Source organism: Hippopotamus amphibius, chromosome 2 (genome assembly GCF_030028045.1).
Source record: "Hippopotamus amphibius kiboko isolate mHipAmp2 chromosome 2, mHipAmp2.hap2, whole genome shotgun sequence".
Classification (NCBI taxonomy): Eukaryota; Metazoa; Chordata; class Mammalia; order Artiodactyla; family Hippopotamidae; genus Hippopotamus; species Hippopotamus amphibius.
Genome location: NC_080187.1, coordinates 227,671,479 through 227,688,344, shown reverse-complemented (window position 1 = coordinate 227,688,344; position 16,866 = coordinate 227,671,479). Strand labels below are relative to the sequence as shown.

General features: G+C 41.8%; 2 protein-coding genes across 9 annotated transcripts in view; both read right to left on the bottom strand.

Annotated features, from left to right (window-relative positions):
* The window catches only part of KLHDC2 (kelch domain containing 2), a 52,827-nt gene extending 51,560 nt beyond the window's left edge, over positions 1–1,267 (bottom strand). For 5 of the 6 annotated variants that reach the window (XM_057723769.1, XM_057723770.1, XM_057723771.1 and 2 more), the window contains exon 1: positions 942–1,192. In XM_057723769.1, the coding sequence (XP_057579752.1) occupies positions 942–1,094 (153 nt within the window). In that variant the 5' untranslated portion in view covers positions 1,095–1,192. The other variant, XM_057723768.1, reaches the window with a different exon arrangement.
* Positions 1,268–5,993: 4,726 nt separating this feature from the next.
* KLHDC1 (kelch domain containing 1) overlaps positions 5,994–16,866 on the bottom strand; it is a 49,141-nt gene continuing 38,268 nt past the window's right edge. For all 3 annotated transcript variants that reach the window (XM_057723774.1, XM_057723776.1, XM_057723775.1), the window contains one exon: positions 5,994–7,775. In XM_057723774.1, coding sequence (XP_057579757.1) covers positions 7,589–7,775 — 187 coding nt within the window. In that variant the 3' untranslated portion in view covers positions 5,994–7,588. The remainder of the gene's footprint in view (positions 7,776–16,866) is intronic.

Genomic DNA, 16,866 nt, shown 5'->3' with positions numbered 1-16,866 from the left:
AAACCTATTACCAGAATCACAGAGTGTTTCCAAGTTATGGAAGGCACCTACGGTGTAGTGGACTAGATTTCGAGCACATGGGGGTGGGGGTGGGAAGAAGATCATGTTTAAAACCAGAAGGAACTTAAAAAGACTCTTGTCGGTAGGAATAGGTCAGAACGACCCCAGCAAATGAACTAAGATGATTCTAGAATGTGGAGTGCTGTTGGGAAGCTCTAAAAGCAAAAGGGCAGGCGAACTAATGAGAGGTTTAAATAGGAGACGTTTGGCTAGGATTTCCAGACAGAGGAAGAGACGAAATGCAACTAAATGCACGAAACTGGTAACTAATTATATTTTTCAGGAGCAGGGGTCAAAGAGCTGAACTCCGTAGTTAAAGTTGTTGCTGTTGACTTTTTTCTGTTTATTGGTACAGCGTTTCCATTCATTTTCTTAATAGGGGTTTCTGGTGAAAACCCTCAACCCTCTCTCAACTGAAACCAAAAGGAAAAAAGCCCTGAAGCGTTCACGTAGCACCGGGATGGTAGGTGCACCGGTGGGGCTGGAGCTCCTGGGCAGGCGGGAAGGTTGGGGGTGGGGGGGGGGCCTTCGGGACCCGAGGCATCTTCCTCCACGGCCGTCTCCGCACACGCGGCCCGGGCTCCCGGGGGGCCGCCTGGCCCGGGGTCGGCCCGGTGCGGGGCGGGGGACCGCGCGCCGCGTGCCCTCTTACCGCCCGCAGCCCTCGTAAGGAAGACACGTCTCGCCTCGCGGGCCGGCGCCGCGCCCGAGCCGGGTCCGCCGAGCGCCGGGATGTCGAGCGGCGCGCGGGGCAGCGGCGGGCGTGAGCGCGGCCCCGGAGCCTGGGGGCGCGCGGTGGGGGGAGGGGGTGCCCGCGCCCGCTCGCGAGCGGAGGCGCCCACGGCCGGGGCTGCTCCCGCCCGGCCCGGCCGCGCACTGACCTTGTAGCCGCCCCACACGAACATGCGGCGCCCGTCGCTCACGGCGACGTGGCCGCTGCGCTCGGCGGGGCAGGCGAGCTCCGCGGACTCGCAGCCCTCGCAGGCCGGGCCCGGGAGCTCGTCCTCCCGCGGGTCCTCGTAGCCCTCGGCCATCTTGCGGCCGCGCGCCGCGGGGAGGCGAGCAGAGGACAAAGGCGCAGGGGCGGCGGCGGCGGCGGCGCGGGGGGCGCGGGAGGCGCGGGAGGCGCGGGAGGCGCGGGAGGCGCGGGAGGCGCGGGGGCCGCTCCCCGCCCGGGCGCGCACAGCCGCTGCCGCCGGCGCGGGGCGGGCGGGCGGGGCGCGGGGCGGGGAGGCGCCGGCGCGGGTCCGCCTCCGCCGGGCCAGCCCCCCGCCCGCCCGCCCGCCGCCCCGCCCCGGGCTCCGCGCCTCGGCCGACGGCCCGTGTGCACGCCGCGGCGGCACCGCCCGTTCCGCTGACGCCGCCCGCGGGGCTCCGGAAGCGCGGCCGCGGCTCCGCGCCCCCCGCGCGCGGTCCCCCCCGCCGGCCCGACGGCGTCCCCCCCACGGCGGCCGCGCGCCCGCCCGGCCTCGCGCAGCGGCCTCGCCTCACGGGGCGGCGGCCTCAGCGCGCCCGCGGCCCGAGAGGGAGGGCCGCAGGCGGCGGCGGCCGGGCGTCCCCGGCCTCGGGGCCCCGGGCGCCCGCGGCCCGTGCGCCTGAGGCCCGGGGCGGGGGCGGGGGCGGCGGCCCTCCCTCTCGGGCCGGGAGCTGCGCGGGGCGTCGCGTGGCCTCTGTCGGTAAGCGCTTCCGGCCCGGCGGAGATCCTCCCCGAGTGCGGCGCCTTCCACCCAGCTGGGAAAATTGTGCTCAGAAGGTGTTTCGGAAACCTTCCCCGCCCGGGCCTTCAGGGAGGAACATGAACCCTGTTCACACAGATACTGCTTACACTTTATATACTGTGCCGTTAGCTCAAGAGGACATGAAGAATTCTTGTCATCTGAATTTGATTCCTCACCTGTAAAACACGGTTAGAACAGACTGCATCTTAAACCCCTACTCTAATGCTGCCTCTGTATTTGCATGTGTTTGATGAGAGGAGGGTGTTCTATCATCCTCTCCCTTCCCCACTTCACGCGGGGACCGCTATGTGGAAGGAATACTTCAAACAACAACAACAAAAGGCTGTCCTCACTAAAATCTTCAGTCTGAAATTTCTTCCTAGTCACTGCCCCTATGTTTACAGCTTATCAAAGTGTGTGAGGTGGGTAAAAAGAGAACTGAGAAATGTTTAGCATTGAGTGCATATATTAGAGAAGAAGAAATATCTAAAATCAATCATCTAAGTTTCCATCTCAGGAAACTAGAAAAAGAGGAACGAATTAAGTCTAAAATAAGTGGAAGAAAAGAAATAAATGATGAAAAGAAATAAAGAAACCAATGAAACTGCAAACAGGAAATCAAGAGAAAAGCAATCAGACCAAAAGCTAGTCTTTTGAATAGATAATGAAATCAATAAACCACTAGCCAGGCTAACTAAGAAAAAAAGAAGACACACATTACTCATCTCAGAAATGAAACAGGGGACATCGCTACAGATCCCATGGACATTAAAAGGATAATAAAGAAATATTATGAAGAACTCTATGCCCACATATTTGATAAGCTAGATGAAATGGTCCAATTCCTTGAAAGACACAATCTGCCAAAAGCCATATAAGAAGAAATAGATAATCTGAATAGGCCTATATCTATTAAAGAAATTGAATCAATAATAATCTTCCAAAACAGAAAGCAACAGGTCCAGATGGGTCCATGGGTAAATTCTAACAAACATTTAAGGAAGAAATTATCTACAATTTCTTTTAGAAGACAGAAGCAGGGAGAACACTTCCTAACTCATTCTGAAACCAGCATTACCCTAATACCAAAACCAAAGACATCACAAGAAGACAACAGACCAGTATCTCTCATGAACATGTATGTAAAAACCCTTAGCAAAATATTAGCAAATCAAATACAAAAAATTTAAAAAGAATTATATGCCTCGACCAAGTGGGATTACCCCAGATGTGCAAGGCTGATTCAACGTGCAAAACTCAACCATGTAATCCGTCATAACATGCTAATGAAGAAAAATCACATGATTATATTAATAGATGAAGAAAAAACATTTAACTAGGAACAGAGAGGAACTTCCTTAACTTGATAAGGAACATCTACAAAAAACCTACAATTAATATTATCCTTAATGATGAGAAACTAAAGGCTTTCTTTCTAAGATCAGGAACAAGGGAAAGATCCCTTTTCACCACAACTTTTCAACATCCTAGCTAGTGCAGTGAGACAAGAAGAGGAAATAAAAGGTTGGGAAGGAAGAAATAAAACCTCTTTTGTTTATGACAAATCATAGACACATGATTATCTATATAGAAAACTGTAAAAAATTACCGTGGTACATTGAGACAATGGAATATTATTCAGTTCTGAAAAGAAATGTCACCTTTTTAAGCCATGAAAAGACATGGGGGGAGTACATGCATATTACTAATGAATAAGCCAATCTGAAAAGGGTACATACTGTATAATTCTAACTATATAACATATGGAAAAGGCAAAACTATGAAGACAATAAAATATCCATGGTCGCCAGGGGTTGGGGGAGGGAGGAATGAATGGGCAGAGCACATAAGATTTTTAGGGCAGTGCAACTAGTTTGTATGGTACTATAAAGGCAGATACATATTACTACACAGTAGTCTACACCCATAAAATGTACACCACCAAGAGTGAACTCTCATGTAAACTGTGGACTTCCGGCATGGACTTGAGCTAAGGCTCAAGCAGCTATGACAAAATACCATAGACTGGATGGCTTAAACAACAGACATTTCTCTCTCATGGTCCTGGAGACTAGGATGTCCAAGATCAAGGTGCTGACAGACTTGGTTCTTCCTGAGGGCCCTCTTCCTGCTTTGCAGATGGCTGCCTTTTCCTTGCATCTTCACGTGATAGGGACAGAGAAGGAGAGCTCTGGTCTCTTCTTCTTGATATAAGTACACAAATCCTATCATGGGGTCCCCACCCTCATGACCTCATCTAAACCTAATTACCTCCCAAATAGCCACCTCCTGGAACCATCACATTGGGGATTAGGGTTTCAACATATGAATTTTGTGGGGATACAAAGAGTCCATTACATGGGTGATTTAAAAAATGTTCTTGCTGTACCCACATGGTTGACCATAATAGTAACCTCATCGAACTGGAAATTCCAATAGGATCACATTAATACAGTGGAAAAACAGGCACCAGAAAAAGGTGGGAATTGGGTATTATTTGTTTCTTAAAACTGTTTCTTTTCCTTTGAAGTGTTATGAAATCAAAATTTAAATTTTTCAGACAGTATGTACTACCCTGAAAATTACTCTCTTAGTGAGTTTATTTTATATTATTTCTCTCTCACACATACATACATACATATAAATAATGTATTGGTGAAAACATCACTTTGTTCCTGGGCTGACAGTATGAAGTTCTAAAAAATATTTTTAAGCTTCTATCAAAAGGCTAATAATTTTTTAAAAGGTGTTTATGCAAAGATACAATTTGTAAAAAATGTACGCCAACTTTGAAATGCCATTTACTCTATCATTCTAAAAATGGTAAAATACTTCAAAAGAATCCTTCCTGACAACTAGAAGAATATCCTGATATAATGAAGATGGCCAGAAATTCTTTTTCCTTGAGAATCAAACCAGAAACCTATTTTGTGAACCACCTGAAAAAAAAAAAAAAAAAAGCCAACCCTCTAGAGTCATCTTTCAAACAGAGAACCTATAAAGGAGAGTTAAGTAAAGTTATGAAGCTGATGTTGTCTTGGGCTCCTATACGCTGCACAGATCAACAACACGAAAGTTCATAGTAAACCATAAGTGGTAAGAAGTGAGGAATGAAAACTGCTTGACTAGGGATCTTCAAAACTGGCTTTGCCAGCTCCCAGAATTTCTACTCTTAGGAGTAAGAGCAGGGAAGCCCTGGTTTAAGCCAAGTTTTGGAAACTGAAGATCAGATTAGAATTCCCTGCCACTCCTACCCTAGGGCTACCACAGGACATATAACTTTTTGAAGCAGTACAATATATTAAGTCTGTTAAGAAGAGCACCAGTTTTGTGTACCATAGGTAATATACAGATTTTCATTCATTGAAGCCTAAATGAAGAGTGTGTGTTTTGAAGGGGCTAATCTAACTTTTAGTGTTTAGGTAAACCATTTAACGACAAAAGTGCTGGGACTTCCCTGGTGGTCTGATGATTAAGAATCCACCTTCCAATGCAGGGGATGCGAGTTCGATCCCTGGTCGGGGAACTAAGATCCCACATGCTGCAGGGCAACTAAGTTGTTGCGCCACCACTACTGAGTGCAAGAGCCACAACTAGAGAGCCCGTGTGCTGCAACTACAGAGCCCATGCACCATGCAGCCCATGCACAACTACTGAACCCATGCCACAACTAGAAAGAGAAGCCCCCCACGCCGCAACAAAAGATCCCGCATGCCACAATGAAGATCTCGGGTGCTGCAACTAAAACCCCAAGCAGCCAAAAATAAAATAAGTAAATACATATTAAAAAAAAAAAAAGTGCTCTCCTAGGAGGCTAGGAAAGGCATTCACATAATCCAGAAGCCATTTTAAAAAGCGTTTATTAGGGCTTCCTAGGTGGCGCAGTGGTTAAGAATCTGCCTGCCAAGGCAGGGGACCGGGGTTCGATCCCTGCTCTAGGAAGATCCCACATGCCACAGAGCAACTAAGCCCGTGTGCCACAACTATTGAGCCTGTGCTTTAGAGCCCATGAGCCACAACTATTGAGCCCATGTGCTGCAACTACTGAAGCCCATGCGCCTAGAGCCTGTGCTCTCCAACAAGAGAAGCCACGGGAATGAGGAGCCCGGGCACCACAACAAAGAGTAGCCCCCACTCACCGCAACTAAAAAGAAAGCCCGTGCACAGCAAAAAAGACCCAACACAGCCAATTAAATAAATAAATAAATAAATTTATTAAAAAAAAAAAAGTGTTCATCCCACCCAATGTCATCTATCAGTAATAGGTTTTGATATTTTTTTCCTTATATGATGCTGATACTGAAGTTCATGGTAATAAACTAATTACTTCTAAGACCCATATTACCTGTGAGATTCACTTTCTAAATCTGTTATTCCGCCGAAGAATAGTAAGAAAAAATGAACACTTACACTGAAATATTGTTTGCACAATCAATTCTAATGACTGATTCACACTAACAAAACTAGGAAAATAGTAACTCTATATAGTTTGTATAATAAATAAAATGTAAACACAAAATATTTCAATACATAAATAGAAGCTTTACACATCCAAAATACAGTACATATATATAAAATATATCTCTAAAATTTAATGAGATCTACAAACTACTGTAATTTTCGTTATAAATTATACATACACTTCAACATAGAAATATATTTACTCTAACATTTTAAATTTCAGAGTCAACTTGCATGGTGGTATGGTAGAGAGTAATTTTATATACCAAGTTTTTAGTAATTCCTTGTTATTAGTAATTCAATGGACAGGCATGACTGTGATATATGAACAACTTCTTAATTATGACAAAAGTACTATTTAAGGAATATAAAGATAAATATTCATGTCCATTTCTTTACAGGCAGTTAATATTGAAAACAAATGGGGAAATAACATATTTTGAATATCCTGGGTCTTGAGCACCAACTCTGTAGAACGGTGTGGGCCAAAATGAGGGGTTTCTAGAAAGGCAAATTACTAGGTTATCATCCCATTTCATTATTTATTGAAAATTACTTTAGAAGTACTCCCCCAAGGCAAAATGTATTTTAAGCGGTCTCAGAAGTTAATAATTATACTGCCTCTCAATATTTTCAAAGCCTGTATGATAAATAAATCTCCACTTTAGACACTTTCAAACATGGTCCTTATATACATATAAAATGGGACAGACTAACAACGCAGAGCCAACAGGAAGAGGACGGCAGACATTTATTCCCCCGCTGAGATGAAGGTCAGGAAGAATGCGTTACTTAGGGGAGTGCTGAAAGGGTAGGAGGTCAACATTCTTCCCACATCAGTGCTTGCCTATTTTATCACGTCGGCCAGCTCCATGAGTTATTTAAAAAGAAGTTCTTTAATAGCTGAGTTATTTAATGGGAAGCTTTAGGTAATTTTAAAGTGACTTGAGAAAAATCTATTCTTTCTGAAAGCCGGTATGAGGTGTTTTTATATATCTATCTTTATGTTGGGGAATCCCTAAAGTCCCTGGGGTAATTTCTTATTCACCTCAAATTTGTATAATCTTTCCAGTAAAGAGGACACAGTGAGTTAAAGTCTCTTACAATTATACTTACTTTCAGAAAGTAGATTTTTTCCTGCAGCTTATAAGGAAATTAATTTACAAATATAAATATAAATTAATCTGCCATTAACATCTTCTTCCTATATATCTCATGCCATACAATCACTCTAACATAGAAATTTTGTTTCAAATTTTATCTTCTAAATAAAGCCTCCAACTTGGGGGGTAAATATACAGTCTGGTTACAATGTTTAAACATATTAACTATATAGACTATATAACAACTTAATTGCTACTGATCCACGGATGCTTATTTTCTGTTTCTTCTTTTTGGGCTCTTTGTTCTTCTCGGTGATTAGCTGCAGTCCAAAATGTTATTTTTTTGAGTACTTGCTGGAGAAGTTTAGGAGGTAATAAAGATATCTGACTTTCTAAAATTATAGCATTTTTACCAATGCAGTCAAGGCATGACCTGTAAACAAAACATAACGGAATTATTAGTTTTGAACCTGAACTTGTAAAATACTTATAGGTATTATAAAAAATAAAATTATAAAAAATTTACATGATTATGTACCCCCTTTGTATTGTCTGGAACATGGATAGGATATATATTCTTTCCAGAGCACCACGGTAATTGTATATTTTTATAGCATGGGGAGTGTATCTGACCAAAATCCAGTTACAACTTACCATGCGTACTGTTCTTTAAGTAAAAAAAGATTCAGACTCAATTTTGAAGCAGGTTAGTCTGAAGCAGACCCCTTTCCACGTATCCTTCCAGCCCAATAACCATTTACTCCTCTGTGAGCTGTCTTCTTCCAGCCTGGCCAGATGCAGCACCTGGCATCCACTCACCCTGTGACCCAGCCCTCCCCATACCCCCTCCACGAATGACTGCACTGGCCTGACCTCAAAGGCAGGTGCATCTAGTCTGTCCTTGAACTTCCTCTCATTTCTGTACAGGTTCACCTTCCCTATCACTGCTTATCTCCCCTTCCAAACCTTTCCTTTGTTACTTTTTGTAACACCAGGTGTGTCTACAAACACCCCTGCTTCCTCTGACTTTCTGTCCTTGCTTTAAGTGAAATCTAAGAAAATTGCTTTGTGTGCAGCTTTCTTGAGAAAAAAGGACAAATTTCCCCTCATCTCTGTTTTTACAGTCAGGAGCCAATATTAGTATGTCTTCTCGCTCCTCACTGCTGCTTCCAGTCTGCGATCACTGTGCCCTCCAGTGTTGCCCTCTATTAACCTCCTACTCATTCTCCCCCATCACTGAGGACTTTGGCCCTGGACTCATCATAGTCTTGTCTCTTCACTGATTTTAGCATCTGTGTGAAAAACCCTTTTTATTCTTATGACCTTACTCAGGACAGTTCCACATCTGAAATGTTCAACTTGCATATCCTGCTCATGGATCATAAGCCTGTATCCTTTTAACTCTTACACCCTTTACTCCTTTGACTCTTTCTGGTTCTCCAAATAATAAGACCCCTCCGGTTGTAACTTCCTTTCCTATCCAGCCTGTCCTTGCGCACTTAATAGTGTAGCCGCAGGCACTTTCCTATGGATATGCGCTTCATTCCCTTGCCAACATTAATGTCCTCCTCCACAGTCCCTGTTATACCATCCTGGCTAAACTCCAACCATGAATCAACACAGCCGATCATTTCCTTTCTGCACTTGCAACCTGGCTGCTTGGTGCTTCTGGAAAAAAACCACATTTCTGCAGACGTGGCCCACTGCATATCGATTCTGTTCCATCTCAGTTGAGCCCTCCTGAGTGCTCAGCACTATGAAGTTATACATCCCTCGTCAGCATCCGCGCACAGTCACCTCTGCAGCTGTCTCATCTTCATCACCCTTTTTTTAATTAAATTTTTTATTTTTTACAATAAACTGTATATATTTAGAGCGTACAATTTGGTATCCCAATCTCCCAATTCATTCCCCCGCAACCCTCCCCGCTTTCTCCACTTGGTGTCCATATGTTTGTTCTCTACATCTGTGTCTCTATTTCTGCCTTGCAAACTGGTTGATTTGTACCATTTTTCTATATTCCACATATATGTGTTAATATACATTTGTTTTTCTCTTTCCGACTCACTTCACTCTGAATGACAGTCTCTAGGTCCATCCATGTCTCTACAAATGTCCCAGTTTCATTGCTTTTTACAGCTGAGTAATATTCCATTGTATATATGTACCACATCTTCTTTATCCATTCATCTGTTGATGGACATTTAGGTTCCTTCCATGTCCTGGCTATTGAAAATAGTGCTGCAATGAACACTGGGGTGCATGTGTCTTTTTGAATTATGGTGGTTTCTGGGTATATGCCCAGTAGTGGGATTGCTGGGTCATATGGTAGTTCTATTTTTAGTTTTGCAAGGAACCTCCATACTGTTCTCCATAGTGGCTGTATCAATTTACATTCCCACCAGCAATACAAGAGCGTTCCCTTTTCTCCACACCCTCTCCAACATTTACTGTTTGTAGATTTTCTGATGATGCCCATTCTCACTGGTGTGAGGTGATACCTCATTGTAGTTTTGATTTGCATTTCTCTAATTAGTGATGTTGAGCAGCTTTTCATGTGCCTCTTGGCCATCCGTATGTCTTCTTCAGAGAAATGCCTATTTAGGTCATCTGACCATTTTTTGATTGGGTTCTTTGTTTTATTGATATTGAGCTGAATAAACTGTTTATATATTTTGGAGATTAATCCTTTGTCTGTTGATTCATTTGCAAATATTTTCTCCCATTCTGAGGGTTGTCTTTTCATCTTGCTTATAGTTTCCTTTGCTGTGCAGAAGCTTTGAAGTTTCATTAGCCCCACTTATTTTTGTTTTTATTTCCATTATTCTAGGGGGTGGATCAAAAAAGATCTTGCTGTGATTTACGTCGAAGAGTGTTTTTCCTATGTTTTCCTCTAGGAGTTTTATAGTGACTGGCCTTACATGTAGGTCTTTAATCCATTTGGAGTTGATTTTTGTGTATGGTGTTAGGAAGTGTTTTACTTTCATTCTTTTACATGTAGCTGTCCAGTTTTCCCAGCAGCACTTATTGAAGAGGCTGCCTTTTCTCCATTGTATATCCTTGCCTCCTTTGTCATAGATTAGTTGACCATAGTTTACCTCTGGGCTCTCTATCCTGTTCCGTTGATCTATATTTCTGTTTTTGTGCCAGTACCATACTGTCTTGATCACTGTAGCCTTGTAGTATAGCCTGAAGTCAGGAAGCCTGATTCCACCAGCTCTGTCTTTCCTTCTCAAGATTGCTTTGGCTATTTGGGGTCTTTTGTGTTTCCATACAAATCGTAAAATTTCTTGTTCTAGTTCTGTGAAAAATGCCATTGGTAATTTGATCAGGATTGCACTGAATCTGTAAATTGCTTTCGGTAATATAGTCATTTTCACAATGTTGATTCTTCCAATCCAAGAACATGGTATGTCCCTCCATCTGTTTGTGTCATCTTTGATTTCTTTCATTAGTGTCATAGTTTTCTGAGGTCTTTTACCTCCTTGGTTAGGGTTATTCCTAGGTATTTTATTCTTTTTGTTTCAATGGTGAATGGGATTGTTTCCTTCATTTCTCTTTCTGATCTTTCATTGTTAGTGTATAGAAACGCAAGAGATTTCTGTGTGTTAACTTTGTATCCTGCAACTTTACCAAATTCATTGATTAGCTCAAGTAGTTTTCTGGTGGCATCTTCAGGATTTTCTATGTATAGTATCATGTCATCTGCGAACAGTGACAGTTTTACTTCTTTTCCAATTTGGATTCGTTTTATTTCTTTTTCTTCTCTGATTGCTGTGGCAAGGACTTCCAAAACTATGTTGAATAGTAGTGGCGAGACTGGACATCCTTGTCTTGTTCCTGATCTTAGAGGGAATGCTTGCAGTTTTTCCCCATTGAGAATGATGTTTGCTGTGGGTTTGTCATATATGGCCTTTACTATGTTGAGGTAGGTTCCCTCTATGCCCACCTTCTGGAGAGTTTTTATCATAGATGGGTGTTGAATTTTGTCAAAAGCTTTTTCTGCATCTATTGAGATGATCATGTTGTTTTTATCCTTCAATTTGTTAATATGGGGGGGAATGAATTGGGAGATTGGGATACCAAATTGTACACTCTGAATATATGCAGTTTACTGTAAAAAATAAAAAAATAAAAAACTTTTTCAGAAATGTTAATATGGTGTAGCACATTGATTGATTTGCGTATATTGAAGAATCCTTGCATTCCAGGGATAAACCCCACTTGATCATGGTGTATGATCCTTTGAATGTGTTGTTGGATTCTGTTGGCTAGTATTTTGTTGAGGATTTTTGCATCTAAATTCATCAGTGATATTGGTCTATAATTTTCTTTTTTTGTAGTATCTTTGTCTGGTTTTGGTATCAGGGTGATGGTGGCTTCATAAAATGAGTTTGGGAGTGTTCCTTCCCCTGCAATTTTTTGGAAGAGTTTGAGAAGGATGAGTGTTAGCTCTTCTCTAAACGTTTGATAAAATTCACCTGTGAATCCATCTGGTCCTGGACTTTGGTTTTTGGGGAGATTTTTAATCACAGTTTCAATTTCGTTACTTGTGATTGGTCTGTTCATATTTTCTATGTCTTTCTGATTCAGTCTTAGAAGGTTACACCTTTCTAAGAGTCTGTCCATTTCATTCAGGTTGTCCATTTTATTGGCATATAGTTGCTTGTAGTAATCTCTTCTGGTGCTTTTTATTTCTGCAGTGTCAGTTGTAACTTCTCCTGCTTCCTTTCTAATCTTATTGATTTGAATCCTCTCCCTCTTTTTCTTGATGACTCTTGCTAAAGGTTTATCGATTTTATCTTCTCAAAGAACCAGCTTTCAGTTTTATTGATTTTTTCTATTGTTTTCTTTGTTTCTATTTCATTTATTTCTGCTCTGATCTTTATGATTTCTCTCCATCTACTAACTTTGGGTTTTGTTTGCTCTTCTTTCTCTAGTTTCTTTAGGTGTAAGATTAGATTGTTTATTTGGGATTTTTCTTGTTTCTTGAGGTAGGATTGTATTGCTATAAACCTCCCTCTTAGAACTGCCTTTGCTGCATCCCATAGGTTTTGGATCGTTGTGTTTTCATTGTCATTTGTCTCTAGGTATTTTTTGATTTCCTCTTTGATTTCTTCAGTGATCTGTTGGTTATTAAGTAGCATACTGTTTAGCTTCCATGTGTTTGTGTTTTTTAGTTTCTTTCCTGTAATTGATTTCTAATCCCATAGTGTTGTGGTCAGAAAAGATGCTTGATACGAATTCAATTTTCTTGAATTTACCAAGGCTTGATTTATGACCCAAAATATGATCCTGGAGAATGTTCCATGTGCACTTGAGAAGCATGTGTAATCTTCTGTTTTTGGATGTAATGTCCTATAGATATCTATTAAATCCTGCTGATTTACTGTGTCATTTAAAGCTTGTGTTTCCTTATTAATTTTCTGTGTGGATGATCTGTCCATTGGTGTAAGTGGGGTGTTAAAGTCCCCCACTATGATTGTGTTCCTGTCGATTTCCTCTTTCATAGTTGTAGGCATTTGCCTTATGTATTGAGGGGCTCCTATATTGGGTGCATATATATTTATAATTGTTATCTCCTCTTCTTGGATTGATCCCTCGATCTTTATGTAGTGTCCTTTCTTGTCTCCTGTACATTTTTTATTTTAAAGTCTATTTTATCTGATATGAGTATTGCTACTCCAGCTTTCTTTTGATTTCCACTTGCATGGAATGTCTTTTTCCATCCCCTCACTTTCAGTCTGTATGTGTCCCTAGGTCTGAAGTGGGTCTCTTGCAGACAGCATATATATGGGTCTTGTTTTTGTATCCATTCAGCCAGTCTGTGTCTTTTGGTTGGGGCATTTAGTCCATTTACATTCAAGGTAATTATCGATATGTATGTTCCTATTACCATTTTCTTAATTGTTTTGTTTTTGTTTTTGTAGGTCCTTTTCTTATGTTTCCCACTTAAAGAATTTCCTTTAGCATTTGTTGTAGGGCTGGTTTGGTGGTGCTGAGTTCTCTTAGCTGTTGCTTGTCTGTAAAGCTTTTGATTTCTCCCTCGAATCTGAATGCGATTCTTGCTGGGTAGAGTATTCTTGGTTGTAGGTTCTTCCCTTTCATCACTTGAAATATAAAGTGCCACTCCCTTCTGGCTTGCGGAGTTTGTGCTGAGAAATCAGCTGTTAACCTTATGGGAATTCCCTTGTATGTTATTTGTCGTTTTTCCCTTGTTGCTTTTAATAACTCTTCTCTGTCTTTAATTTTTGTCAGTTTGACTACTATATGTCTTGGCATGTTTCTCCTTGGGTTTATCCTGCCTGGGACTCTCTGAGCTTCCTGGACTTGGGTAGCTATTTCCTGTCCCATGTTAGGGAAGTTTTCAACTATAATCACTTCCAGTATTTTCTTGGGTCCTTTCTCTCTCTCTTCTCCTTCTGGGACCCCTATAATGAAAATGTTGGCGCATTTAATGTTGTCTCAGAGGTCTCTTAGGCTGTCTTCAGTTCTTTTCATTCCTTTTTCTTTATTTTCTGCATCCGTGATTATCACCATTCTGTCTTCCAGGTCACTTATTCGCCCTTCTGCCTCCGTTAATCTGCTATTGGTTCTTTCTAGTGTATTTTTCATTTCAGTTATTGTGTTGCATATCTCTGTTTGTTTGCTCTTTAATTCTTCTAGGTCTTTGGTAACCTTTTTTTGCAACTTTTCGATCTTTGCATCCAGTCTTTTTTCAAAGTCCTGGATCATCTTCACCATCATTATTCTGAATTCTTTTTCCGGAAGAGTGCCTATCTCCTCTTCCTTTAGTTGTCTTTCTGGTGTTTCATCTTGTCCCTTCATCTGGTACAAAGTCTTTTGCTTTTTCATTTTCTCTTTCTGTGGCTGTGATTTTCAGTTCCACAAGATGAAATACTGCTGATAGTGCTTCATTCTGCTGTCTCCCCTCTTGTGGAGGAAGCTGTCTAGGAGGCTCCAGGTGCTTCCTGATGGGAGGGACTGGTGGTGGGTTGGGCTGGGTGGGTGGAGCTCAGTGACACTTTAATCTGCTTGTCTGCCTATGGGTGGGGCTGTTTTCCCACCCTGGTTCATCACCCTTCTTAAGTTCACATTCTCACCTCTCCTCCTCCTCATCAGACAACCTCACCATCAGCCAAAACCTTCTCAGTGCCCTGCCCCCAACCAACAAATTCATCTATTTTATAGCTGTACGTCCTTCTTTTCCCATTATTATTATCCCTTCCTCCAGTCAAGGGATAATTCTATTACCTATTTGCTAAAATCGACCTCCTCAAGAGGCTGCCCCCTTCATTTCCCCTTCATTTACTGTGTTTCCAACAACTTACTCCCCACTGGCTTCTTCCCTGAGCATAGAAACACATATGCTCACTCCTTCCTGGGTTGTGATGCTCACCCCCAGAAGTCATCCTGGCTCCCCCTTTTCCTTGCCAACAACCTCTTAGTATTGCCACACTCCTCGGCACGTGTCAATCCAGGTGTTCCGTGACCTTACAGTAAGCAGATGCTCTATCTTCAGTTCTCTCCTCCCTCAGTTTCTGTGCTCCCATTATCTCCTGCTTCACCTTTCTTTAACTCTGGTCACTCTCTTGTGCCTCCTTGTCCTCTACCTACTCCTCAAATGTTATGAGTTCTTAATGAGTTGTTGGCTGCTCCCTTACTCTCAAAACTCTTCCTGGGCAGAGCTAACCCACACACATTCATACTCCAGTGATTCTTACATCTTTATGTCTAGCCTGGACCTTCCCCCATGTATGTGACTATTTCATGGAGAGCTCCGCCAGAAGTCAAGCTCAATATGCCCCAAACCAAGTTCATCATTTCTATCCCATCCCACCTGCAAATCCAAGGCCTTTTCCATATTCTATCACTAATTCTTCCTTCTTATTCCCCTTAGCATCCATCCAACTACCAAGTCCATTCAACCTCCTAAATATCTCTACCTTCCTCCCTTCTCCAGCTCTACTGCCACTTTCTAAATCAGACCCTCACTTTGTTCCTAATCAATGTAACAGTCTCTACCAACTTTTCTAACCCAGTCACTTATCCCTCCAATTTCTCATCTACACTGTTGCCAAAGAAATTTTATAACTTGTAATATAATCATCTTATTCTTATTTTTCAATGCTTCCTGACCTCCCACAAGATAATGTAAACTCTTGTGCATGAGAGACACAGGTGCTAGATGACAGTTTCTGATTTCTTATCCAACCTCATTTCTTACAATTCCTAACCTCTTATGTCCCAGGAATACTCAAGAATTCAGTTTCCAGAACATATCATGCTCAAATATATTTCTTGCACTAACACCTTTGCACTGCTTCTTCATAGCAAATTCTTGTCTCAAACTTTTCTTCCTCTGCAGACTTCCCTAACCTTTGCTATCTTAACCAAGGGCCTTCTTCTCCAGTATCCTCGTGAACTTTGTATCTGTTCCTCTTAAAGCAATTTTATTTTTCTATCATAGTTGTTTGAAAGCCTGCCTTCTATATCATTAGCAATGTAAGGGAAAGGTCATGGCTTTTCATTTCATAGCACAGTGCCTTCCCACAGTAGGCACTCAAATATTATATTTCTTGATCCCTGTATATAATCTACTTAAAGAAAGTGGTTACGTTCACAACAAAAGTTAAGTAACAATACAAGGCAGGATAAGTCATTCCACCAGTTATTTCCAAACTTTGCACAGTGAAATTACCTCTAGTATTTTCAAAAAGTCCAAAGTCCAGACCATAACCCAGACCAATTAAATCACAATCTGTGGGGGTGGAACACAGGCATCAATATTTTTTGAAGTTCCCCATGAGATTCTGATGTCCAGGCAAATTTGGGAACCACAGCACCAACAGAGAAGCGGCTAAGAAAGACTTAAGGAACATCCAGTTTGAGCTAGTACAATGGTCTTCAAGTGGTTTACGCTGTGGAATGTCTAGAAGTTATAGTACACTCCTTGACACAGAGCATGTAAACTCCTCTCTCTCTCTTCCCCTCCCTCCATCCCATCCCCCACCCGTTATCCCTGCTGCATAAAATCCCCACACACTTGTATACTAGGCAACTTCCTCTTCACTTAAATCCTTCTTCCTGACTCTCCCAGGCAGAAATCTACCCACTAAACTTTGTATATATACCTTTTAAAGTAAAAGCATATCAGCTAATACAAGTCACCAATTTAATAACAACTTTGGGGTTAAAAAAAGAAATTCTACTCAACTAAACAAATACATATGTGTGTCTATTATTAGACACACTCTGATTTCAGAAAAGTTAAAATATGAAAAAAGTCAGGCCTAGAATCAAGGAAATGCAGTATGTTTAACATTCCTACGTGAACTAAATTCAGTTTTACAAAGCAAAAATGTGACTGTACTGTTTAATTTTTAAAAATCACATGGTATATGGCTCATCACTACACATTTTATTATACTCTTAGGAAGATGTAAACTCAAATTCAAGTAATAAAATACCTGAAAAATATTATAACATTTCCCAAAAAGGAAGAAGAAAGAAATTATCATACA